The 25,589-nt window shown below is 36.7% G+C and overlaps 2 protein-coding genes across 3 annotated transcripts in view; one reads left to right on the top strand and one right to left on the bottom strand.

Moving 5' to 3' along the window:
• The window catches only part of cdk20 (cyclin dependent kinase 20), a 5,400-nt gene extending 1,398 nt beyond the window's left edge, over nucleotides 1–4,002 (top strand). Inside the window, exons 2-9 of the mRNA XM_059333347.1 lie at nucleotides 207–307; nucleotides 383–496; nucleotides 873–1,061; nucleotides 1,168–1,289; nucleotides 2,153–2,215; nucleotides 2,351–2,474; nucleotides 2,991–3,146; nucleotides 3,510–4,002. Of these exons, the coding sequence (XP_059189330.1) occupies nucleotides 233–307; nucleotides 383–496; nucleotides 873–1,061; nucleotides 1,168–1,289; nucleotides 2,153–2,215; nucleotides 2,351–2,474; nucleotides 2,991–3,146; nucleotides 3,510–3,719 (1,053 nt within the window). The 5' untranslated portion in view covers nucleotides 207–232 and the 3' untranslated portion in view covers nucleotides 3,720–4,002. The remainder of the gene's footprint in view (nucleotides 1–206; nucleotides 308–382; nucleotides 497–872; nucleotides 1,062–1,167; nucleotides 1,290–2,152; nucleotides 2,216–2,350; nucleotides 2,475–2,990; nucleotides 3,147–3,509) is intronic.
• A 7,704-nt stretch (nucleotides 4,003–11,706) lies between these two features.
• Nucleotides 11,707–25,589, bottom strand: part of LOC131972208 (E3 ubiquitin-protein ligase Itchy-like) — a 39,968-nt gene continuing 26,085 nt past the window's right edge. For both annotated transcript variants that reach the window (XM_059333994.1, XM_059333995.1), the window contains exons 11-24: nucleotides 24,743–24,812; nucleotides 24,086–24,170; nucleotides 22,828–22,956; nucleotides 19,793–19,865; nucleotides 19,071–19,142; nucleotides 18,855–18,943; nucleotides 17,883–18,042; nucleotides 16,565–16,698; nucleotides 15,722–15,862; nucleotides 14,882–15,002; nucleotides 14,641–14,745; nucleotides 13,925–14,021; nucleotides 13,730–13,802; nucleotides 11,707–12,282 (exon numbers count right to left, since the gene is read on the bottom strand). In XM_059333994.1, coding sequence (XP_059189977.1) covers nucleotides 12,183–12,282; nucleotides 13,730–13,802; nucleotides 13,925–14,021; nucleotides 14,641–14,745; nucleotides 14,882–15,002; nucleotides 15,722–15,862; nucleotides 16,565–16,698; nucleotides 17,883–18,042; nucleotides 18,855–18,943; nucleotides 19,071–19,142; nucleotides 19,793–19,865; nucleotides 22,828–22,956; nucleotides 24,086–24,170; nucleotides 24,743–24,812 — 1,449 coding nt within the window. In that variant the 3' untranslated portion in view covers nucleotides 11,707–12,182. The remainder of the gene's footprint in view (nucleotides 12,283–13,729; nucleotides 13,803–13,924; nucleotides 14,022–14,640; nucleotides 14,746–14,881; nucleotides 15,003–15,721; nucleotides 15,863–16,564; nucleotides 16,699–17,882; nucleotides 18,043–18,854; nucleotides 18,944–19,070; nucleotides 19,143–19,792; nucleotides 19,866–22,827; nucleotides 22,957–24,085; nucleotides 24,171–24,742; nucleotides 24,813–25,589) is intronic.

Genomic DNA, 25,589 nt, shown 5'->3' with positions numbered 1-25,589 from the left:
CTTCCCTCTTCTTCCTTCCTTGACCCGAGGACAACAGGAGGGTTAAAATCAGAACAGATTTAACAGAGAAATATCTGTTAATAATTATCCACAGAATAACAAAACTTCAACAGTTTCTTCTGACTGCAGAGTTAAATCACATTTAAGTTCAGTGGGAACTCTGTTTTCACACACAGTATAAATAAGGAAAAACTTTAATTTAACAGGATATAAACAGTCAAGACTGTTTAACATGGAGCAGTACAGCATCCTGGGTCGGATCGGAGAGGGAGCTCACGGCATCGTGTTCAAGGCCAAACACATCGAGGTAACAGCCACATCATCATGACATCACCATTAATTATTATTATTATTATTATTAATCATTGATGTCATGTATCAGACAGGAGAGACGGTCGCTCTGAAGAAAGTGGCTCTGAGGCGTCTGGAGGACGGGATCCCCAATCAGGCTCTGAGGGAGATCAGGGCGCTGCAGGAGACCGAGGACAACCAGCACGTGAGTATCAGCACGCCATCATGAGGTTATAGCACGCTGCAATGAGGTCATAACACGATGCCATGAGGTCATAGCACGATGCCATGAGGTCATAGCACGATGCCATGAGGTCAGAGCACGATGCGATGAGGTCAGAGCACGCCCAGACAGCAACTTCCGGTCTGAGACAGGAGGATCCTTCAAATACAAAATGAGAAAACTTCCCCCTTATTTATTACCTCAGAAATGTTTTTAGGACACTATGGTCTTAATCACTAGTAAAAAATCTTCTTCAAGACAATTTGATGTTAATTAAATAAAATAATAAAATAGGACGTTTTGTTCATTAAATGTCTTGTTCAGTGATTGGTTGGACTAACAGGCTCCTCCCCCTCAGGTGGTGCAGCTGAAGGATGTGTTTCCTCACGGGACCGGCTTCGTGTTGGTGTTTGACTTCATGCTGTCCGACCTCTCTGAGGTCATCAGGAACTCTCAGCGACCTTTGACCCCGGCTCAGGTCAAAGGTTACATGATGATGCTGCTGAAGGGCGTGGCCTTCCTGCATCACAACGACATCATGCACCGCGTAAGACAACACACCTGCATCACCTTCACCTGCTCCTGTTCCTGTTCCTTAGCCCTTCACAATAAAAGCCCTATGTCTGTGTGTGTGTGTGTGTGTGTGTGTGTAGGACCTGAAGCCAGCCAACCTCCTCATCAGCTCCTCTGGTCACCTGAAGATCGCAGACTTTGGTTTGGCTCGATTGTTCAGTGAGCAGAGAGACAGACTGTACAGCCACCAGGTGGCCACCAGGTAACACACACACACACACACACACACACATATTATTTTATATTTACATTTAGTCATTCAGTGATTTATCAGACGCTTTTATCCAAAGCGACTCACAGGCAAAGGGAAACAATGAAGGTCTAGTGCTCTAAGAGGCGTTAGTGGAGCAATAAGGTCTAGTGAGGATTCTTAAAGGAGTAGGTTGTAAGTTGTGGTGTGTTCGAGGAGAGAAGGTCCTCTCTGAAGGTCTTCAGGAGGTTTTTAAAGGTAGAGAGGGACGCCCCTGCTGCCTTCATCCATGTGTTGATGTCTGAGAGGCTCAGAGACCCGAACAGAGACCGATGGGTCATCAGGAGGAAATGACAGATAGAGCTGAGTGTCATCTGCATAGCAGTGATAGGAGAAGCCATGTGAGCGGATGACCTGACCCAGAGAGGTGGTGTAGATAGTGGATAGCAGGGGCCCCAGCACTGAGCCCTGGGGAACCCCTGTGGTGATGCTAAGTAGACAACTGTCCATGCCAGGATTCACTGAATGAGCGTCCTTTCAGGTAGGAATCAAAGCAGGACAGAGCCGAGCCAGAGATGCCCGTTTTAGAGAGAGTAGAGAGGAGGAGGATGGTTAACTGTGTCAGAGGAAGCTGACAAGTCAAGCAGAATGAGAACTGAGGACTTTGCTGCTGCTCTTGCTTCTTTTAAGGCTTCTGTCACAGACAACAGAGCAGTTTCAGTTGAGTGAAACCCTTGAAACTGGTTACTTGACTGAAGCTGCTCTGTTGTCTGTGACAGACATTATTACATCCACTAAGCAGGTAATGCTCGGCAGGATTACAGACTGAGATTGTGTGTGTGTGTGTGTGTGTGTGTGTGTGTGTGTGTGTGTAGGTGGTACCGAGCTCCTGAGCTGCTTTACGGAGCGAGAAAGTACGATGAGGGAGTCGACCTGTGGTGAGAAAACTACAAATAAAAACAGTTCAGTTTCCTTTTGTTAAAGTTATAAACCTGAAATACACTAACACACAACTGTGTGGTGTGTGTGTGTGTGTGTGTGTGTGTGTGTGTGTGTGTGTGTGTGTGTTTCAGGGCGGTGGGCTGTATCTTCGGGGAGCTGTTGAACTCGTCTCCTCTGTTTCCAGGAGAAAACGACATTGAGCAGCTCTGCTGCGTCCTCAGAGTGCTGGGGACCCCGAACCAGGACACCTGGCCCGTAAGAGACACACACACACACACACACACACACACACACACACACACACAGAGGCACTTTTACTGAAGGATCCGTTGCAAAGTTTCATTAGCGCAAAATTCAAATGAAATTTGTTGTTGATGAGTAATCAATAATAATTACATAAAAACTGTTAAAGTTATAAATTGTATATATATATATATATCTTATAGATCAGAAATAGAAAGAAAGAGTAGACCAGTTCTGTTTAGAACTAGAAGGATTAGATCAGTTCTGTGTCTCTGTGTAGAACTAGAACCAGTAGATCAGTTCTGTGTAGAACTAGAACCAGTAGATCAGTTCTGTGTCTCTGTGTAGAACTAGAACCAGTAGATCTGTTCTGTGTCTCTGTGTAGAACTAGAACTAGTAGATCAGTTCTGTGTCTCTGTGTAGAACTAGAACCAGTAGATCAGTTCTGTGTCTCTGTATAGAACTAGAACCAGTAGATCTGTTCTGTGTAGAACTAGAACCAGTAGATCTGTTCTGTGTCTCTGCAGGAAATCGTCGAGCTGCCGGATTACAATAAAATCACCTTTAAAGAGAATCCAGCGATCCCATTGGAGGAGATCGTCCCCGACTCGTCCCCACAGGCCGTCCACCTGCTCAACCAGTTCCTGGTCTACCCGTCCAGACAGCGCTGCTCCGCCCGCCAGGTAGGACAGGAAGTGACCTCACGGCTCCTCAGGGCGCCACCACTCTTCATGCACAACATGTGGATCCCTCTGGACCCTGCTGGACTCTGTTGGGGTTGCAGGGGCTCAGTTTTTGAAATGCATGATGGGAAATGTAGGCTCCAGATGTCTAGCCGGCTCAGCAGAAACTCACTGAAGCTTTTATTGATGAAAATGTAATAATCAATGATTGAAGTTACTGATCAGGAAGTCTGTTTCTGTTTCTGGCAGCAAACTGAATCTGATTCACTGAAACTGAAGAAATAACTAAAAGATTCTTGCCTCCATTGATCGATATATTGATCTGCTGGTCTATTGATCTATTGCTGTATTGATTGTGTGCAGGCTCTGCTCCACCCGTTCTTCTTCTGCGCTCCTCTTCCTGCTCACCACTCGGAGCTGCCGATCCCTCAGAGGGGGGGCCGCCCCCCCCGCCAGCGGCTGCAGGCTCCGCCCCCTGACTTCTCTGTGGACGCGCCCCTGAAGAACAGCGTGGTGGACCCCGCGCTGCTGCAGGGCCACGCCCCCTCTGACCGACTACGGACATATTGTTGACATATGTTTAATATTAATGAATGTGTTTTAATAACGTTATTAACTTTGTTACATTCATGTTTTATCTGATAATATAATGAGATGATACTTTCTGTGTGTCTGATCACGTTATAATGAATAAATTAAAAATAGTTTTTATGCACGTTACAGTCCAATAAAGTGAGTTTACTAAATAAATCAGGTTCATTTTGGTTCTTCTGACGTATTTCAGTTAATCTGAACATAAACTTCATAATAATATTATTACTTTACTGGATCATTTGGAATGATTTATTCACATGTTCAGCAGTTTGTTGAGCTACTTTTATGTGAACTTTATTTTATTTTAACTACTTTAATTAAAAGAAAATAAATATTTTTGTTTTTAATTGGCAATAAATGCAATGTTTACTTTAGAATTTAACTTTTCGAGTTCATGACTAGTATAAAATGTATTTTATAAAATCTTTGTGTCAATCTGGGCTTCTGCCTTAGAATTGATCATTTTGACCATGTTCAAAAATTATCAATATAAAAAACAAACATATATATATATAAATTAAATACAAGAAGACATTCCAATGGATCTATATAATGTGTTGTTTCACCTTTTTGAATTGAATTACTGAAATAAATAAACTTTTCTATTATATTCTAATTCTAAAATGACAGAAAAAAACTAAATTACTTTAAAAAAGACACAAAATGACGAGAAAAAAAGACAATTATTTTAAAAAGACGCGAAATGACAAAAAAAAAAGACACAAAATGACAGAAAAAAAAAACTAAATTACTTAAAGAAGAAACAAAATTACCAAAAAAAAGACACAGAATTACCAAAAAAGACACAAAATTATTTTAAAAAAAGAACACGGTAAAGTGCCATTCATATAAAACGCACATTAAACTTTCATATCAAGGTGGGGGCCACAAAATATTGTCACGAGGGCCACAATTGGCCCGTGGGCCGCGAGTTTGAGACCCATGATCTAATTCATTGAGATGCACCTTTATTATATCGATCTTGATATTTCATTGCACACAAGTTCTCATTTTTTCTTTTTTGCATTCATGTTTCATTGCATCTTGTGGATTATTTGTCAGGATAGATTTTGTTTCTTGTGTTCTTGTGTAGTTATTGAATAACTGATACACACAATGATGTCTAATCTCAAAATAAATAAATGTCAATTAATCAATTAGATTAGCAAAGACTCAAAACACAGTAATACACTGATACTTTCATTCATCACAGCAACAAACAAACATTTTTCATTTAATTTATTAAGGTGACAATTTCTATATTACACATATTTCATGTACATCAGCAATTAAACAGGGAAAAGAAAATATAGTGTTACCATAAACCTCTTATTAAAACCTTTCTTTTACAAAAGAAAATTTGTTATTGACACCATTTACAACTTGTTTTCATATACAGGAGAGATACAGTGGTTTAGTTGTACATGAAGGATTCTGGAGAAAAACAACAAAAAAAGCTGTGAGTTATGAAATTCTCATATTTCACTTAACTGCTGTATCCCTGGAAATTTAACATGTGATCAAGATTAAAACAACAACACTCCGTATCAGGGCACTGCAGAAACCAACTGACAAAAAACAAGAAATAAATAACTAGAATCAAGCAAAAACATGCTTGAAACAAGTAAAATTATCTGCCAGTGCAGTAAGTAAATGTTTCTTTAAATACGTAAAAAATATCTAGGCACTAGAAAAAACAATGATGTCTAGAAATAAATCCAAATATATTTATTTTGAGCAATTGTGGCTTGAATAGCCCGACTGTAGTAACATTAAAATAAGCCAGAAATACTTGAAACGAGCACGTTTTGGTGGATAGAAAATGCTTTTGAAATAACATTAAAACTTCATGCAACTTAAACTCTCAATATATTGGCTACAATTGAGAGTTTTAGTTGCATTAAGTTTTAATGTTACTACAGTCGGGTTATTCAAGCCACAATTGCTCAAAATAAGTATATTTGGATTTATTTCAACACATCATTGGTTTTTGCAGTGCCTAGATATTTTTTACGTATTTAAAGAAACATTTACTCACCGCACTGGCAGATAATTTCACTCCTTTCGAGCATGTATTTGGTTAATTCTAATTTTTTATTTCTTGTTTTTTGTCAGTTGGTTTTTGCAGTGGGGGAACAACAGGCGACTTCACCAATCAACTTTTCATCATGATACATTCGTCACATTCAAAACAGGCCACAAGTCGTCAGCACGCCGCAAAGCTTTAACACTCTGGAGCAGATTCTTCAAAAGGACTTTATCCATCCAGCTCCTCTGGTCCAGGAGGACTACAGACCACAGCCAGAGTCCAATCACGTGACTAAAAGCCCTGCAGTCAATCATCAAGTTGCTAAAAAAAGTCCAGCTGATGCCTGATGAGGGTGGAAATAAGGCTACAAACACCATCTCAGCACACATGTAGAAACAAAGTACAGGTACATCTCAAAAAAATTAGAATATCATGAAAAATTTCAATATTTTTTCTCAATCATTTCAGAAAGTGAAACTCGTACATTATAAAGATTCATTAAGCGTAGAGTGAAATATTTCAAGCCTTTTTTTCCTTGTAATTTTGATGATTCTGGCTTAGAGATAATGAAAACACAAAACTTGGTGTCTCAGAAAATGAGAATATTACATAAGATCAATAAAAAAAAGGATATTTTAAACACAAATGTCAGGCTTCATTAATATATGTAAGGAACAATAATGGCCCCAGGATTAATCAGTGGGGGACACCACAAAACACAAAACTCAGTGTCTCAGAAAATTAGAATATTACATAAGATCAATAAAAAAAGAGGAAGCATATTTTAAACACAAATACCAGGCTTCATCAGGAACAATAATGGCCCCAGGAGTGATCCCTGGGGGACACCACAAAACTCAGTGTCTCAGAAAATTAGAATATTAGAGAAGATCAATAAAAAAAAAGCATATTTCAAACACAAATGTCAGGCTTCATTAATATACATAAGGAACAATAATGGCCCCAGGTTTGATCCCTGGGGGACACCACAAAACACAAAACTCAGTGGCTCAGAAAATTAGAATATTGTGAAGAAGTTGAATATGTGAGTCCTGGGTCAGTGGTGGTTTGGGGTCATGTCCTCAATATGTTTTTTGTACCTGCCTTAGGACAACGGGTGAAATTAAGCAACTGTGCTAACCCCGGCATATTTATATTGATGCTTTTGCTGATTTATTGATTAATGTGCATTGTCCAAATCAAACAAACAAATAAATAAATACATTTTAGAGCTTTCCAGCAGGACTTGGCACCTGCCCACACTGGCAAAGGTACCAAAAGCTGCTTCAATGACCACCAACCCCATAGGAGTCTATGGGCTGTTGTCAAGAGGAAGGTGAGAGACCTGACATTTGTGTTGAAAATATCCTTTTTTTATTGATCTTATATAATATTCTAATTTTCTGAGACACTAAGTTTTGGGTTTTGTGGTGTTCCCCAGGGATCAATCCTGGGGCCATTATTGTTCCTTATATATATATATTAATGAAGCCTGACATTTGTGTTTAAAATATGCTTTTTTTTATTGATCTTATATAATAGTCATATAGATGGACAAACTTTTCAGAAGCCAACATTTCCATATTAAACATACTTAAAAAAAATTTTGAGACACTGAATTTTAGGTCTTCATTGAATGTAAGCCATAATCATTATAATTAGAAGAAATTAAATAAATTAAGACATGAACTGTTTCATTCTGTGTGTAATGGATCTATATAATGTGTTATTTCCACTTTTTGAATTGAATTACTGACATAAATAAACTTTTCTAGGATATTCTAATTTATTGAGATGCACCTGTATATTGTTAAAACATCTGGAGGTTTTCTTTGTGACCACACATCTGTATTCAGAGAATATTCATCTGCTAATATATTGGCTGTTCTTGGGATCAATAATCAACACCAAAGTAAGAATATTTGCCTGAACAGAACCAAAAAAGCAATAGAAGTATTATTTTTTTATGAAACAAAATGACATCAGAAGAATTTCAACTGTTATGAAGTGAAAATACTCATCAGAGGTAAAATGTTCCTTTAAGTCAGGGGTCGGCAACCTTTACTAACCAAAGAGCCATTGTTGTAAAAAAAAAAATAAAAATAATAAAAAACATTGGAATGGAGCCGCAAAACCTTATTTTGAGCCTTACAATGAAGAAGAGCTCAGCCTATGAAGTCCTAATTAGCCTACCAACATTACTAATACAGTCATGGAAAATATATTATATATAATATTATATATAAATATTATATATTATATATAAATATTAGACCACCCTTGTTTTCTTCAATTTCTTATTCATTTTAATACCTTGTACACCTAAAGATACATTTGTTTGGACAAATATAATGATAACAACAAAAATAGATCATAAGAGTTTAATTTAAGAGCTGATATCTAGACATTTTCTATGGTTTTCCTGATGATAAACAAAATCATTATCACTCTAGCGATGATGTCATCACTTTAGCCTCTCCATAGGGTTACATTGGGGAGAATATTTTGGCATGTTTTTGCCGAATAATTTGAAAAACGTTTGTCGAAACCCTTAGAAAAGGGTTCCGACAAATGGTTTTCTTGATGATGAACAAAATTATTATCAAGAAAACCATGGAAAATGTCTCGATATCAGCTCTTAAATTAAACTCTTATGATATATTTTTGGTGTTATCATTATATTTGTCCAAACAAATGTACCTTTAGTTGTCCCAGGCATTAAAGTGAACAAGAAATTTTAGAAAACAAGGGTCTAATATTTTTTTCCATGACTGTACAAGTGTCAACAGACATTGTTCTGTAGACTTTATTTTTTCCCCAATTGCATTTATTATATGCAAACAATTTTATTGTATTATTTTATTGATTATATTGAAGCAAACAATGGTGGTCTAATATTTTTTTCCATGACTGTAGGTCATGATGAGCATGTTTTAATGTTTTTGTCAGTGAGGACCAAAGTGCAAATGAGAGGTTGAAGAAATATTGAAACTCAAATTTAGACCTGAAGATTGAAAATTTTCGACTTTTGTAAGCTATGATGCACATTTTAGTCGACTAAAATGTTACAAGAAAATGCTTCAATGTCGTATATAAGCTACACATTTTCACAATTAAAAAATAAGAATTGCTTTGGGCTGATTTCAATGATAATTAAAAATCTGAATGTAAAGAAATAACCATATAATTTGTTTGTCACAGGTTGCCGACCCCTGCTTTACGTGTAAAAGGGAAGACAAAAGTTTGAAATACCTCGCTGCAGCTTTTTGACTTTCAAATTCCTTCGTTCTGTGATTGGCCGTGGGGCGAGGAGAGTTATAACACAGTAATAAAACTATCACGCACCCTAAAATGCTACACTTGTATGAAGAGCTACATGCCATTTCTTTTGGAGTTTTGCAAAGTATGCATTCAAAATGTCATTAAAGATTTCACCTAAATTAAAAAAAAAAAAAAAAAAGATTTGGTTTCACTTGCATTTGGTGGGATTTTCCCCGTTCTAACACATTAAGTCAAGTACAATTTGAGTACTGAATACATGGTAACACTTTATATTAGGGAACACATATTCAACATTAATTAGCTGCTTATTAGCATGCAAATAAGTATCATATTAGCTCTTAATGAGTCATTATTAAGTAGTTATTAATGCCTTATTCTGCATGGCCTTATTATACAACCAGTAAGACATTAACTAAGAGTTTTCCCTCAATAACCTCAGAATTATTGCTTATTAGTAGTAAGTAAGGAAGTTGTTGTATACGAGTTATGATCTCAATATGCTTTACTTTGTATGGACTTTATAAGTCTCTACATAGCGGTGAATTATGGTTATTGAGGGAAAACTCTTAGTTAATGTCTTACTGGTTGTATAATAATAATAATGATAATAACAATAACAAATGTCAGGCTTCATTAATATATCTAAGGAACAATAATGGCCCCAGGATCGATCCCTGGGGGACACCAGGGATCAATCCTGTATAATAAAGCCGTGCAGAATAAGGCATTAATAACTACTTAATAATGACTCATTAAAAGCCAATATGTTATTTATTTGCATGCTAATAAGCAACTAATTAATGCTGAATATGTTCCCTAATATAAAGTGTTACAGAATACAAACATATCTTAAAATATTCACTTCACCCCATTGGATTTCCTCAAGATCTTGCTTTTAAACAAGAAAAAAACCCCATGAATCAAAAGTCTAAAATGTCTCGGAAGCTGATATTTAAGATGAATAACTTATAAAATACTCCCAAAATACTCTAATATCCAAGAGATCCCATTTCCCAATCAGAGCGTACACATCCCGGCCCTATAAAACTAGGGCCGGGTTAACTTCTGGTAAAGTCTTCCACATTTCCAAACCACTTTAAAAAATGGAGGCTACAACACTTTTCACAATCATTAAGTGATTCACAGATCAAATACTAGAGAACCAAGAACACCAAGCAACGGTTTCTCTCCTTACTTATATTATTAGACATGTCACCCAAATCTCTCTGCAGCACCAAGATTGTCTGTTATTTAAGCGTTAATTTGGAGCACTCTTTATAATTCACTAGCTATCATCTTATATTTTCACACGTTATAGTTCACTATAAAAAAATAAAAGGAAGAAAAGAACTTTAGTCAGGAGTAGAGATGCAGATAAAAGAGATTTGAGGATATGATTGGGGGGGAAAACAATCTTAGAGCAGAAGAGTTCGCTTTTTGGTGAAACTTAACCCTGTTTTAGAAAAGAACACCCTCTCAATCTGGCCTTAAAATGAACACTTGACACTTTATACTGCCCAACAAAGTCTAACTGCAGTAATAAACTAACGGTCAAACTGAGAAAAACTGCTTTAAAGTTTTTTAACTGGTCAGCCAAATGTGTTAAAGGTAGGTAAGTGATATGACACTTATTTCTACATGTATTGATGATGTAATTTATTTGTTATAAAATCATGACAACTATTTTGATCTTTGAATCCAAAAAATGTAGTTACTGCTCTCTGGTTTTGCTGTAAAAGGATCTAATAGTAATGCAAAAACAGAGTGTAGTAACTATAATGTTGTCGTCTTCTTTCAGCTTTTACATTTAGTTTTCAGTGAATAAACGTTTTAAAACTGATTTTGTTATAAGCGGTAAATTAACTTAATGCGGTTTGCTTTTTTGCCAAACTATAACTCTGACAGCTTTACCACACCAATGTAAAGGAGAAGACCAATTTTCCTATGTTTCTATGTATTGTGCAGTTTCCAAATTTATTTTTTGACAATTTTTTCTCTCCCTCTCGACTCTAGCGAGGATGTCATACACTCTAGCCCCTCCATAGAGTTACATTGGGGGGATTTTTTTGGGTGTTTTTGCAGAATAATTTTAAAACCTTTTCCTGAAACCCTTAGAAAAGTCACAGCACACTTGTCATGGCCGAGCTGCTCGATTTGATACCTTTGTGAGGAGTAGTCGACCGAAAAAAACACGGAAGAGACGGAATAATAAAATCTGGTTTAGAGTTGAATTTTGTAATTTTATATTATTATTTCTCTGAAATAAAGCAATATTTAAATCTAAAACTTTGTCACAAGATAAAACAGACATCAAGGAGTTCATTTTTAGTTATAACTCAATTTCCACCAAAAATGTAGTTACTGCAGTCTGGTTTTGCTGTAAAAGTAACTAATAGTAATGCACAAACACAGTGCAGGAACTGTAACGTTGTTGTCTTCTTTCAGCTTTTATATTTAGTTTTCAGTGAATAAATGTTTTAAAACTGATTTTGTTATAAGCGGTAAATTAACTTACTACGGTCTGTTTTGGTTTTGAGTTGAATTTTGTCGTTACTGCAAGTTTTCTATCTTTATTTCTCTGAAATAAAGCAAAAATTAAAATCTAAAACTTTGTCACAAGATAAAACAGACATCAAGGAGTTCATTTTTACTCAATTTGCACCATAAATGTAGTTACTGCAGTTAGACTTTTTAAGGCAGTATAATGCAGAGCAACTTAATGAGAAGAGATCAGGTAGTCACCTTGATGAGACTGATGAGGAAAAACTGCTGCATTCCCATTGAACAGACGTCATGGAGGGTGAGTTTTCAGGGTCCCATGCATAATTTGCTGCACACTCTGACATTAGCGGAGCAGCTTCTGTGTTTTGGTTTCAAAGAATAAACATTTTTTTCACGTACCAATCAAGCATGGAGAGGCCTGCGGTGATGTGCTAGATGCAAAATCCCAGCTTCTTTTGCAGAGAACATGCAGGGCGACAGTCTCACACACACACCCATAGAAGTATCGTACAGGCGTGTGCATGCATGCATGAGCAGAAACACATGAAACACCCGCTTTCTTCTGAAGGGGCTCCCTGATTTGAACACTGGTGGTCTTTATTTTTCTTCAACCTTCTGCTGGTTTTCTCTCACTCCTGTCCGAAGCCTTCCGTCTCCTCGATGGCGAACATCAGCTTCTCCTTCAGCTGCTCGTAGCTCTTGTAGGGCGGCAGGTCCAGTCTGTTGAAGCTGGGGGAGTCAAATAAATAAAAAATAAACTAATTTTCTATGGAAGTAAATCTGTGTCATCGGAGTTTGAAATAAAAAAGACATTGAATTTCTAGCACTGAATATTTATGCATTGAAATTATGTATCTGAATGTTTTTCAACGTAAAAAATTAAACCTAAAAAAATTAAACCGCAAAAAATTCAACCACAAAAAATTCAACCGCAAAAATTCAACCGCAAAAAATTCAATTGCAAAAAATTCAACCGCAAAAAATTCAACCGCAAAAAATTCAACTGCAACATCCGGGGACCAAAGGAGGAGCAATTTTTTGCGTTTGAATTTTTTGAGGTAAAATTTTTGCGGTTTAATTTTTTACGTTGAAAAACATTCAGATACATAATTTCAATGCATAAATATTCAGTGCTAGAAATTCAACGTCTTTTTTATTTCAAACTCTGATGACACAGATTTACTTCCATAATTTTCCTTTCGTGTTTATTCTCTGTAATTCCTATTTTAGAGACAACTGAATGAGCGTCATACTAGAGATGTAACAATATGAAAATTTCATATCACGGTTATCAATAATATCACGGTTAATTGTTAAATGTGTTCAAAAAGTACTGAACACACACACTGAAATCTTTTAACCAAGTTTTATTTAAAAAAAAAAAAAGAATATTTTTCTTTACATTCACTACTCATGACTAGATCTCATCTTAGAGATTCAAGAACTGGTACAGAAAGAAAACTGAAAGCTACACTTCCATTTTAAACAAAGTATTGTGGCACAAACATTTGTGTCTTTTTTTAATAATCGTGTGTCTTTTTAAATAATTGTGTGTATTTTTTGGTAATTTTGTTTCTTTTTTAAGTAATTTCGTTTTTTCTGTCATTTTGTCTCTTTTTTTAAATAATTCTGTGTCTTTTTTGGGAATTCTGTGTATTTTTTTGGGAATTCTGTGTATTTTTTTGGTCATTTTGTGTCTTTTTTAAAAAATAATTCTGTCTTTTTTGGGAATTCAGTGTATTTTTTTTGTCATTTTGTGTCTTTTTTTGTCATTTTGTGTCTTTTTTAATTAATGACACTTTGAAGTAACATTAATGCTCATGATACTTGTCATGTCATGTTTCTGACAGGCTTGTGTCACTCTTATGTAGACCCCTTCAAAATAAAGTGTTGTCATTTATTTCTCTTAAGTTTCATAATTTACACACAGTGTTGTTACTCTGCCAATAGCCATCCTTTGTTACATCTTTTTTGAGTGAAATGATCAATAAATGTCATATGTTACACTTTTGGTGAAGTTTTTTGTGTTTCCTGCAAAACTTGGAAAAAATGAGTTAGGCGATTATTTTAACAGGGTGACGATAACTATTTTAACTTTCGGGGTTTGATCCAAACTGAGTTAATCTGCTGCAGATTGTCCAGTGAGTTCAGTGATTCTGAGTTTGCATGAACTCACCATGTGTGACTTCTGGGAAGCCAGTTTTCTTTTCCCACCTTCTCTATGCAGAACTTCTGGGGACCGTTGCTTCCTGTTAAGCAAAGCAGGAGGAACAGGTCAGTAGGAACTAGAAACACTACCCTGACACTGATCTAGATGGATATACATTTGGAATTAAGTGGTTGTAAATTGATAATAAATAGTAATAATTACCCATGAGGTCAGCGAAGCCTCCGACAGGCAGGCGACAGGTTCCAGTGACAAACTGCAGCAGCCTCATCCGCTTCTCGTTGTCCATCTCCTTTATTAACTGCAGGAGGAAGTTTAAAACAGTAAAACATCACCAGAAATATTACACAGATATACACTATACACACATTATATACCTTATTATATAAACAACATCATATTATAATAATTTAATAAAGGACTACAAGTAGGGAAAGATGGGAAAATGATTTTTTTTTTTTTAATACCAGTAATGAACAGGCATAATTAATGCAGGGTTTGTACATTTTTTTCAAGAGTAAAGCACTTTCAAGGAACCTAAACTGAATAACTCCTTTACTATACAACAATTTAAATTCTTACTTTAAATGCAATTGGGAAAAATAAAATCTACAGAACAATGTCTGTTGACACTTGTACAGACATGGAAAAATTTTTCAGAGACCATTGTTTTCTTCAATTTCTTTTTCATTTAATGCCTGGTACAACTAAAGGTTCATTTGATTGGACAAATATAATGATAACAAACAAAAATAGCTGATAAGAGTTTAATTTAAGAGCTGATATCTAGACATTTTCCATTGTTTTATTGATAATAACCAAAATCACGATCAAGAAAATCATGGAAATTGATTATACATATGTACATGTGTATATATACATATGTATATATATACACACATAGATTTATTCCTACTGACCTGCCAGAACCAGACGATCTGTTTGCTGCTCCTAGCGTAGTGTCTGTAGATGGAGTTTCTCTGCCAGTCTGCCAGGTCGATCTCCTGCATACCACACAGCATCACCTGGAACAAGACACAGGTTATTAATACTTAGTTTTTTAAATTCTAGATTAAACAAATATTTGTCTTTCTACAGAACAAATGTAATTTACAGCTCAATATGTCACATAAAGGATCAGAGGTTCTGCTTCATTCTCACCTCGAGCTCTTTGGCGTCAAAGTACTGCAGGTACTGCTGAGGGAGAACCTCGTTAAAGCCTTCAAAGAACGCCTGAGTCTGTTCCTCCACTCCTCGGGACATCCTCCACTCTGCTACCAGCCTGCAGGGGGACACAGAGGACACACAGACACACAGACACATATTAAAACTCCTTCCCTTTAAACCAGGGGTCTCAAACTCAAATTACTTGGGGGGCCGCTGGAGGCAGTATCAAAATGACCAAAAAAATACACAAAATTACAAAAAAAAAAGACACAAAATGACAGAAAAAAAACAAAATTACTTAAAAAAGACACAAAATGTCAGAAAAAAAGACACAAAATGAATGAAAAAACACAAAATTATTTTAAAAAGACACAAAATGACAAAAAAAATACACAAAATTACTAAAAAAGATACAAAATGACCAAAAAAAGACACAAAATGACCAAAAAAGACACAAAATTACCCCAAAAAAGACACAAAATGACATTCCATAACATTTCCACTTCTTGCGGTAACAACAACACGGCAGATAATAAACGCTCCGGTAGCAGCTGCCTTTCTTTTTGTTAACGTCGTCATAGAAACAAGTGAAACAAAGCTCCAGCTGGAGCAATAAAGGGACCTTCCACACACAACACGGTAAAGAGACATTCATATAAAACTCACATTAAACTTTCATGTCAAGGTGGGGGCCACAAAATATCATCACGAGGGCCACAATTGGCCCGCGGGCCTCGAGTTTGACACCCGTGCTTTAAACCTAAAAACACTAAAACGATGTGTACTATGAATAATTACCAAGGAGTTAAATGACTGAATCAGATCAATAACTACCTGATGTACTCCTCCTTGTTCTCCTCGGTCACCTGCAGGTCTCCTCCTCCTGGTTTCAGCTCGTGGGTGGAGATCTCCCCCAGGATCTCTTTGTCCACAGAGAAGAACATCTCCAGACCACACTCCTCAATGTTGTTATCCCTGAAGACAAGCATGGACAATCAATCAATCAATCAATCAATCAATCAATCAATCAATCATGGCAGCGTTTTGTCACTTTTATGAAGCATTGATCCTTTCCAGAACCTTTCAACGGTTGTAAGTGGCATGTAAGTGGCAAATTCACTTAACCATGCCACCAGCAATGGTATTACACTTCAAACAACTAAAAGTAGTTTGCTAATCTCATAAAACATCCTGGTATATAATCTAGGGGCTAGGAGCAAAAGTAAGCTCACAAAAATCATCAACTGGCAGCTGGTGGAACTAAACACGACCCAAACTAGGAGGAAAGAAACACAGATACTTCAGGAGCCCTCACATCCACTAGGAACTAGAAAAACTCCCTTCAGTAAGAAGATACAGAGTAGAGCAACAAGAAACATCTCAGAAACAAGAAGACGCAGGCGGAGCGCTCTTCATTTCAGATTATAGGCTATAGGCTATTCAGTTTATATAGTTTTTTCCATTGAAAATGCGGTTATCTATAGTCAGATTGCAAGAGAAATACAGTAAGAATTTCAAGCATTTACAAGCACTTTATCCAAAATCCATCCAAGCACTTTTCAAACTTTGAAAATACAACATTAAAATTCAAGCATTTTCAAGGATTTCAAGCACCCGTATGAACCCTGAAATTAAAAAAACAAACAAACTGCGGTCCACTTGGCTCTTGATACTCACTTGATCCAGATGAGGGAGTTGTAGAACTCTGGATCTATTGACTCCAGGTCTTTGAGAGCCAGAGGCTTGTTCAGGATTCGTTTGTAAAACGGCAGAGAGAAACCAGTGTCGATGAACTTTCCGTGGAAAAGAGCCTGAAGGACAGAAAGAAAGAAACACTGTTTATTTGTTGTATTCTGTACAGTAGAAACTTTGAATACTACTCTGACAATTAGAGTTGTTCTGACTCCAATACCAGTATCAGAAATTGCTCCAAATTTTATTAAATTAGTAATCTATTTACTGGTTCGCTCCGTTAAGCTCTGGCTCAGTTCTTCTTCTACGCTCTTAAAACAGTAGCGCTGTGCTGCAGCCTGCAGCTGCTGGTTTAGAGAAATTGATTGAAAATAATTATTCCTGGAATTATTTAATTTACTTCCTGTTGGACTACTATGGTCTTTTTTATTCTGTACCTTAATTTTACAATATTGTGGCTGCACTTTAATTTAAATATATTCCTAGATTTATTTATTTAACCCTCTGGAGTCCAAGACTTCTTCATGACGTTGCAACGTAAAAACGAAGGAGCATGGAGCCTTTTCAGAAGTTTCCATGTCCAATTTAGTGCATCAACTCTGTTTCAGCAAAGGCAAAAAAACAACTCCACCAAGTGTAAGTTTGCATTCAGCATTTTTAATGCAATATTTTGTCTTTAATGGGTTTTTTGTGTGATTTTTGCTAATTTTTGTGTTTTTTTATGTGTGTTTTCTTGTGGGTTTTTATGTGGGGTTTTTTGTAATTTTTTGGGTGGTTTTTGTAAAGAAAATGTATGTGTCTTTCGTGTGTTTTTGTGTGTTTTTTTGTAAAAAAAATAAAAAAAATAAAAATGTGATTTTTATGTGGGTTTTTGTCATTTTGTGTTTGTTTTTGGTGTGTTGTTGTGTGTTGAAAATGTTGATTCAATAAGTCAAAATGAAAAAAATAATAATCAGGTCATACAGGCAGAATGAAAAGGAGTCAAAAACCGACAAAATAGCCCCAAACTCCAAAGGGTTAAGTTGCTGTTGGACTACTGTTTTGTATACTGTTTTATTTAAAAATAAATGGAATCTGCTGTATCTATTCATGTTTTATAAAGGGTTTAACCTGAGCCAGGCCTCACCACAATGATAATCATATCACAGTCATGCAGGTGTAGTATGATATTTTTTTATAACATACTGGTATCGGATCGGTACCCACAGTAAGTATCAGAATCGGTATCGGGAGGGAAATAAATGGTACTGGAACATCTCTAGTGACCTTTGACACCATAGAAACAGAATGAGAAAAGACTCACCATGGCGATGAAGCGTCCTATGAACTTGAAGTACTTGAGGTGGTCGGGGTTGATGTCGGAGGCCGGGTTGATCTGGAGACAATAGTTATCTTTACCGGCATATTCAAACAGGCAGTACATGGGGTTGAGAACCTCATGGGACAACAGGAAGAACCACTCCCTGGAACAGAGAACAACAGAGAAATAAGAAAAAGACCACACAGCTGTAAGATTATACTTTCATCTAGTGTAGATTTACATAAAGGGGGCGAAATAACACAAGAAATAGGGAAAAATGCATCCGGGAAGCTATAACCAATATTAAAACATCTGGAACATATATAACAGAAGTGTAAGTCAGCTCTTTATAAGTGAAAAGTAGCAACACATCAGGAAAATGTTCTAAAATGTACGAAAAATCATCCTGTTAAAGAAAATACTTAAATTATAAATCTGTTGTGGAGGTTATGGATAAGAGAAAAATGTAAACCTAAATTATACCAGTGACAAGATATGTTATACCATAAGTTACAAAATATCCAAATACTATTTGAAAGGACAAACAAAGCAATAAATATACATTCCATGAAACACCATAACATATTTATTAGGGGTGCACCGATTCTGATTTTGGCCGATACCGATTTTTTTATAACTCACAGCATACACCCTCAATGTTTGAATTATTTTATTGAAAAACAATAACACAGCAGTATTTTTCTTTAACATCCCTTACATGAATTACAAATGTCTATCCTTTGCTCTCCTTCTTTAACAGTGTAAAAGTTCCACACTGACGACATGATTGGTCATGCAGAAGTACACGTACGTGTAGACGCACTTTCAGACCTTTGCAGAGGTAGATAAGATCGCTAGATAAGATCGGTTTGACATATAAGAATCGGCCGATCACAGATCCCGCAAAATTAAGGAAATCGGTGCCGATCAATCGGTGCAACCCTAATATTTATGCTAAACGATGATCTCAGTTACCGGGCGACGCCTCCGTAGTCGAGGCCTTCTTCTCCAGGGAAGATGATCCAGAGTCTTCTTCTCAGGTCCTGGGCGTTGAAGCTCATGATCTAAAATAGAGACAACGTATTGATAAATTAGTGGCGGAGTCGAGTGATGGGAGTGTGCCGAGGCTTCGGAGCGTGTGTCGAGTGTGTGTGTGTGTGTGTGTGTGTGTGTGTGTGTGTGTGTCTCTACCTGCTGGAAGGAGTCCTCAAACAGAGTTTTTCTGGTCACGGTGATCTTGATGTGCTGAGGCATCGACAGTTGCTGCAGAAAAGGGAAAATGTTTCAGCTGTGACATTACAACACTTATTGTTACTGCAGAGTATAAAAGAAGCATGATGGGAGTGGATTGGCCAATATTGTGCCACAAACACTTTTAATAATATATTCAACAACTCAAAACAGCTCTCTATTCTGTCCTACAAAGTCTAACTGCAGTAACTAGCAAAGGGTAAAACAGCCAAATGGGTTATAGGTAGGTCAGTGATATGACACTTATTGCTACATGTATTGATGATGTCATTTTAATGCTCAACAATCATGATGAATTATTTGACCTTTGACCCAAAAATGTAGTTACTGCACTCTGTGCATTACTATTAGAACCTTTTACAGCAAAACCAAACACAGTGCAGGAACTATAATGTTGTTGTCTTCTTTCAGCTTTTATATTTAGTTTTCAGTGAATCAACATTTTCAAATTGATTTTGTTATAAATTTATTCAAAAGATTTGTGTATTTTATACTTAATATTATAAAGTAATGTTATAGTGTTTTAGTCTTGATATCATTTTATCTCACTTTTTTACTTAACCACTATCTAGATCATAATTTCCCTATCAAATAAACTTAATTATAATTAAAATATAATAGTAATTTCTAGTTTTCTTGTCTCCAATATAACTAACTCTTACCTGGCACCAGAATCTGAAGTACTGGACTTTGGCTTTGAAGTCTCGAACATAAGTGATCTGAGGTCCATTTTCACTGTGAAGGGAAAGAAGCACAGAAAGAAATATGATTTTACTGTTCAAAGAGCTTTTTGGTGGTTGTGGGCAGTGGATGTTTAGGGGGAGATAGCAGGTCAACAATAAATGCCACATAGAAGTGGTGACATCATCTGAAAGCTGTGAACCTGAAGATTAATTTGAGATTAATTAATTAATTTGACAAAGTGTTCAGCACTGTGTGTCAAGTTGTTCTGGTCAAAAAAATCTAATTAAAATGACTTAATGAATGAATTATTTATTTATTGAAACCTATTATGGCGAATCTGCCCAGGGAAATTAGCTTTTAGCTATAATCTGGTACAAGCCGTCTTTTTACTTCACATAATTAATTAACCTTGTACATGTTCCCTGTTTTAAATAAACCAATAAACTAAACTAAACTAAACAAAACATAAAGGGTCATAACATTAGTGGACGCTTTCTAAAGTCCAGTCCAGGTTCAACTGTGTCCCAGAAGTTGTTGCAGCAATTTTTGGGTTGATACCATTTGTTACACACATTTGGTGCTCAGTAATGCAATTTTATAAAGCTGTGAAGAAGTGGTGCATACAAACTTTCTTAATCTCTTACAAGTTTAGAAATTAAACTTAAACTAATTAATTAAACTAATTAAACACATTTTGTTTTCTTTGCGCTTTGAAAATCGCCAAAATAGACTTTACAGCGTTTTTTTCAACAACTTCCCGACATGATATCCTAACATGTCCTAACATCTATATATTCCTTAGATCTTCTAGTTTCACATGATATCATCTTTAGTATACTCCTGCTACGCCCTCTGGGAAAAAAAATGCAGCGTATCATTCCGCCGGCCCGCCGACGGGACATCAGAACAGAAACCAGTTAAAGCAAACTGTTATTTTAACTTGTTTGTATCCAACACGTGTATAAAATAATGATTATTATGACAACACAAGACATATCAAGGGTGTGTTTCTGTTCAGGTTATTTGTGCACGTTAACACTCCTGTCACATCCTCATTCCCTCCACCAAACTGGTTTTTCCACCACTGGAACCAAAGGCAAAGTAATTACTCTCGAGTCATGTTATGTTATGCTCTCACATTAGTATCATGACTCAGTGGAGGTGTTCTATCTGTGAGAATGACTCTAGAGACTAGGTGACCCATTAGTCAGACCAGGATTATGCGTAACAAGTTCTAAAAATAGAACAGGGATTTCAAAAGTGTATGTGTCATATAGAGGCGAATGCAAAGACAATACTTTGTTACTTTGGTACTAAAGTATTAGCATCAAGTGAATATTTGTCCTAACATCCACCTTTGAGTTGATTTTTAATTCATGACATTATGATACAAACACTTGGTTTTCTCTGGCTGGAGACACACATCACTCATTTATTTCTGGCCTGCAGAAGTGCTGGAAAGACTGAAGGCAGAATGTATCTGATGGTCATTTGTGGGAAAATGTATCCAAGGTATCATAAGGGTGTTTCCTCTACCGCCCAACACCTGGAATGAGGCAGGTCTCACTCACCGAAACGCCCCTAATTTGAATACGAGCCGTCTAGAGCGGACTTTTGAAGGGACTTTTTTCATCCCTGTAGCACGCAACATTTGTAAAAACCAGTGAAGCAGTGTTGCCAACTTAGCAACTTTGTTGCTATATTTAGTGACTTTTCAGACCCCCTTAGAGACTATTTTTCGACTGAAGACAAATTCAGCGACTTTTTCTGGTGTTTTTGGAGACTTTTGGAGACTCGTTCTTACTCTTCTTAACGAGGTGCGGGGGCCAGCGGCTCGTTAAGAAGAGTAAGAACGAGTCGAAGCGGCACAGTCCTCCTGCAGCAGTCTCTCCCAGCTGGAGGGGATGTTAACCCCTTAGCGTCCAGTCTGCAAATTGCTAACAGGCTAACAGTTAGCTCTGTAGCAGTACAGTGTGTATGTGCTAACAGGCTAACAGTTAGCTCTGTAGCAGTACAGTGTGTATGTGCTGCTGCTGCAGGAGGTGTTCACTTAGTGATCTCTGTTTGTTTACAACAAGCACCAGACACTCTGCACAGTTAGCGATGCCGGTTAATTCACCATCACTATGTTTATGATCAGCGGAGACGCTGTGCATAATTAACCATGCTGGTTTGTTTATGATCAGCTGCTGACCTTGTGCACAGTTAGCGACGGTGAAAACCATACGTCACCTACTGAGTCTCTAAATCCCTCTGGGGGCTAACTTGTAGTCAAAACACGCAGAGTGGGCGGACTTTTGAGAGGGCGTGGCCTGAGACTTTCCTGGTTTTCACGGTTTATTTTAATGTTTCTACAGTCGGACTATCCAAGTTACAATTGCTCAAAATAAGTATATTTGGATGTATTTCAAGACATCATTGGTTTTTCCAGTGCCTAGATATTTTACTTATTCAGAAAATTCTTACAAATAAAACATTTACTCACTGCACTGGCAGATGATTTTACTTGTTTCGAGCATTTATTTGCTTAATTCTAGTTATTTATTTCTTGTTTTTTTGTCAGTTCTACAAACACAGATGCAATGATAATTCATACAAAAAACTAAAAATGATGTGAGCATTGGTCCAAAGTTTTTCTTTTGTGAATGTTGTATTTATGTACATGTCCTGTACTATCAGTGCTCAATAAAAATAAATGTTAAAAAAAAGAAGAAAAATAAAAATCCTTCCATAATCCATGAAACCTTTTCAATAATCCCAGTTACTTAGTGACGCTGGTGGAATTTAACTTTCAGTTTATGTGCTCACATCCTCTAAACTTTTTTCTTTTTCTGTTTCAACCTGTTAATCATTTCCTCCTTTCTCAGAATCACTTTTGAAAACAGGAAACAACATGTTGATATAAACTTTAAGGGGCAAAGGTCACAGATTACTCTAAGCAGTCACTAAGTGATGCTGCTGTGTGATTCTCAAGATTTCGAGGCAGTAAAACAGTAAATGGTGGAGGACGTACAGTGAGGATTTTCCAGTGCGTGGGTCAATGTAGGTGGTCGTTCTCCTGTTGTGGTCTACGAAGTAAGGAATACCGTCTACAGTGAACCTCATCTCCCAGCCCTCAGGAAGGGGCTTCTCATTCAGCAACCTAAAGATGAAAAAAATAGAGAAGATCAACATTAAATGATGGATTGTTTCAGGAGAACCTCAAATTATGCAGCTAACAATTGTTATCGTCAGGCCTGGAATTTCGTAATTTTCGAGGCGAGGCCACTGGGCCTTTTGTGTTGTCAGTTTTTTGAGGGCACAAAGGCCATAAAATAAAACAATGATTTTAAGTCCACGTCCATAATGAATTTAATTTAAGGACTTTTGATGACGCTTCTGAGGAAGATTGGGGTCTCAGTCGAAACTGTTAAGCAGGTAAAGAAATATCTCCTTGTAAAGTAAAATGCATCAATCTCCTGCACAATTTTTAATTGCTGTCAACATGCTTTCCAGAAGGACATGGAGTAGCCAGCCAGTGTGGAAAAATAGCTGGTTAGGGGGATGTCACCTGGAGAATGTTTTTTCCATAAAAGCCCAAATTTGGTGCCTCTCACACATTCTAATGCCACTATTCCATCATATACACTGATCCTAATGATTGCATGTTTTAATAATTATTTTAAAAGGAGAATAAGGGTTCTTGTATGTTTTATTTAAGGCATTTTATTTTGACAGTCTTCTTATAAATTCTGTGGTTGATTCTGTTAACACACTGCGCTCTTATTTTGAAAGCTGCATGCGTTTAGCGACAGGAAGTTATTCAAGCAGTAAGTCACAGTTTAGTGTGATTAAAACAACTTTAACTGTTAGCTAATGTTAGCTCGCGGCTAACGAACGGCATAGTATGCAGCAGTGTGTTTGGACCTCTGACGACCCGGATGGGTTGAAAGTATTTAGTTTAGCTTGAAATGTGATGTTAGCGCAGCACATGAGACTCTGGCAGGACAGATTAGAGCGTTTGATGAAGTCTCCTTGCTTGGCCGGTGGTAGATTTGTGTCAAACTGTCATTTTAGCCGGTCCGAGCGGTTCATGCCAGGCTCGAATAAAAACCACCACTGATAATGAATGTCATCAAAAGACAATTTTTTTTCCCTCAAAAGACGCATTTTTTCTCAAAAGACGCATTTTTTTCTCAAAAGACGCAGGTGTCAAAGCTGTGTTGACAGGAAAGAGGCAGAGTTCCTGCCCTGGTTATCATAAAGGCCAGTAGTGTAATATGTAAACTCACCCCTGTGTCCGTGGGTCCTCCCACTGGGTGCAGCGTGTTGGGTGATGTACAAAATAAACTCTACCGTTCGTGTCTGTTCTCTTCTCTGAAAAGACAATAAAACACCAAAACACACAATTAATAGACAAGCAGAAAAAAAGCTGTGCAACATTCAGGAATTTCCCCTTGGCCATAAATAGCCCCGAGGCTCTGGAATAATCTGCCCTGTTACATCCCATCTGCAGGATCTTTTGAGGTTTTTAAATCCTCCCTAAAAACACACTTTTTCTCCCTGGCTTTTAATCAAGTTTAAGTGGACATCTGGCAAAAAAAAATTATTCAAATTTTATTTTATTCTATTTTATTTTTTATTCTATTGTATTGCATTGTTTTTTATGTATTTTAGTATTTTTTTTTTTTTTAGCTTATTTCCTGCAACTGTGATATCTGTACAGCACTTTGGTTTAAATGTGCTTTATAAATAAAGTTTGAGTTGAGTTGAGTTTAACAGTGAGTTGATTGGGAACTGTGTTGTTTGTACTATTGCACTTGTGTGTATGTTGTACTTGTATTTTATGTCTTTTGTCTTTTACTACTGTCTGTAAATCAAATTGCCCCTCGGGGACATTAAAGTTTTACCTGACCTTCTGTTTACAGTCACAGTTAAAATGATCTTACCCCATCCGTGTGGCAGAGGCCCGAGAGGATCGTACTCTTTATTCTGAGGAGCTGCAGTCTGGTCTTGTGCCTACGAAACACAGAATCACATTCATTCATATGAATCAAAAAGCAGTTTTAAACAATCAGTTGTGTGTCATTAACAGTAAACCTCAACTAGTGACTGCTGACTATCTACATACTTTAAAAAGGACAATAAAGTTATTCTGCCTATTAATAATAACTGGGTTCATGGCTGCCAAGTATCGATATTTATCGTTCTGATGGCAGTATTTTGGCCGTTTTGGAGGCCGTAGCGGGCTCATTTTTTAGGAATATACTGGATATACTGGTACCATATTAAACTAGAAGATCTAAGGAATTTGTTTCGGGAAGTTGTCGAAATAACGCTGCAAAGTTCAGCTTTTATTAACTCTATGGAGTTTTGGGCTATTTTGTCCATTTCAGACTCCTTTCAATCCTGCCTGTATTCACCACTTAAAAATGTTTAAATGCCATGATGGTATATATTTTTTCACCTATATGACCTGATAATTTATTTTTTATTTTGACTTACTGGATCAACATTTAGAACCAAAAAGAAACAAAGAAAAACCAACATAAATGTGATCTTGTGATTGTGTGTGATCCTGTCATCAACCCTGGTTTTTATTCTAGTGGGACTTGATTTTATTTGTGTCTTGTGTGTTTAGTGGAACAATTTCATTTTTTTGTGTCTTTTTAAAAAAAAAATTGTGTCCTTTTTTGGTCATTTTGTGTCTTTTTTAGTCCTTTAGTCCAACATAAAATGTGATTTTGAATCTTTTTTTTAACTTTCAAAACACTATCATGCTCAATAAAGAATTGG

The sequence above is a fragment of the Centropristis striata genome, chromosome 5 (genome assembly GCF_030273125.1).
Source record: "Centropristis striata isolate RG_2023a ecotype Rhode Island chromosome 5, C.striata_1.0, whole genome shotgun sequence".
NCBI classification, from domain to species: Eukaryota; Metazoa; Chordata; class Actinopteri; order Perciformes; family Serranidae; genus Centropristis; species Centropristis striata.
This window is presented reverse-complemented; position numbering and strand designations above follow the sequence as displayed.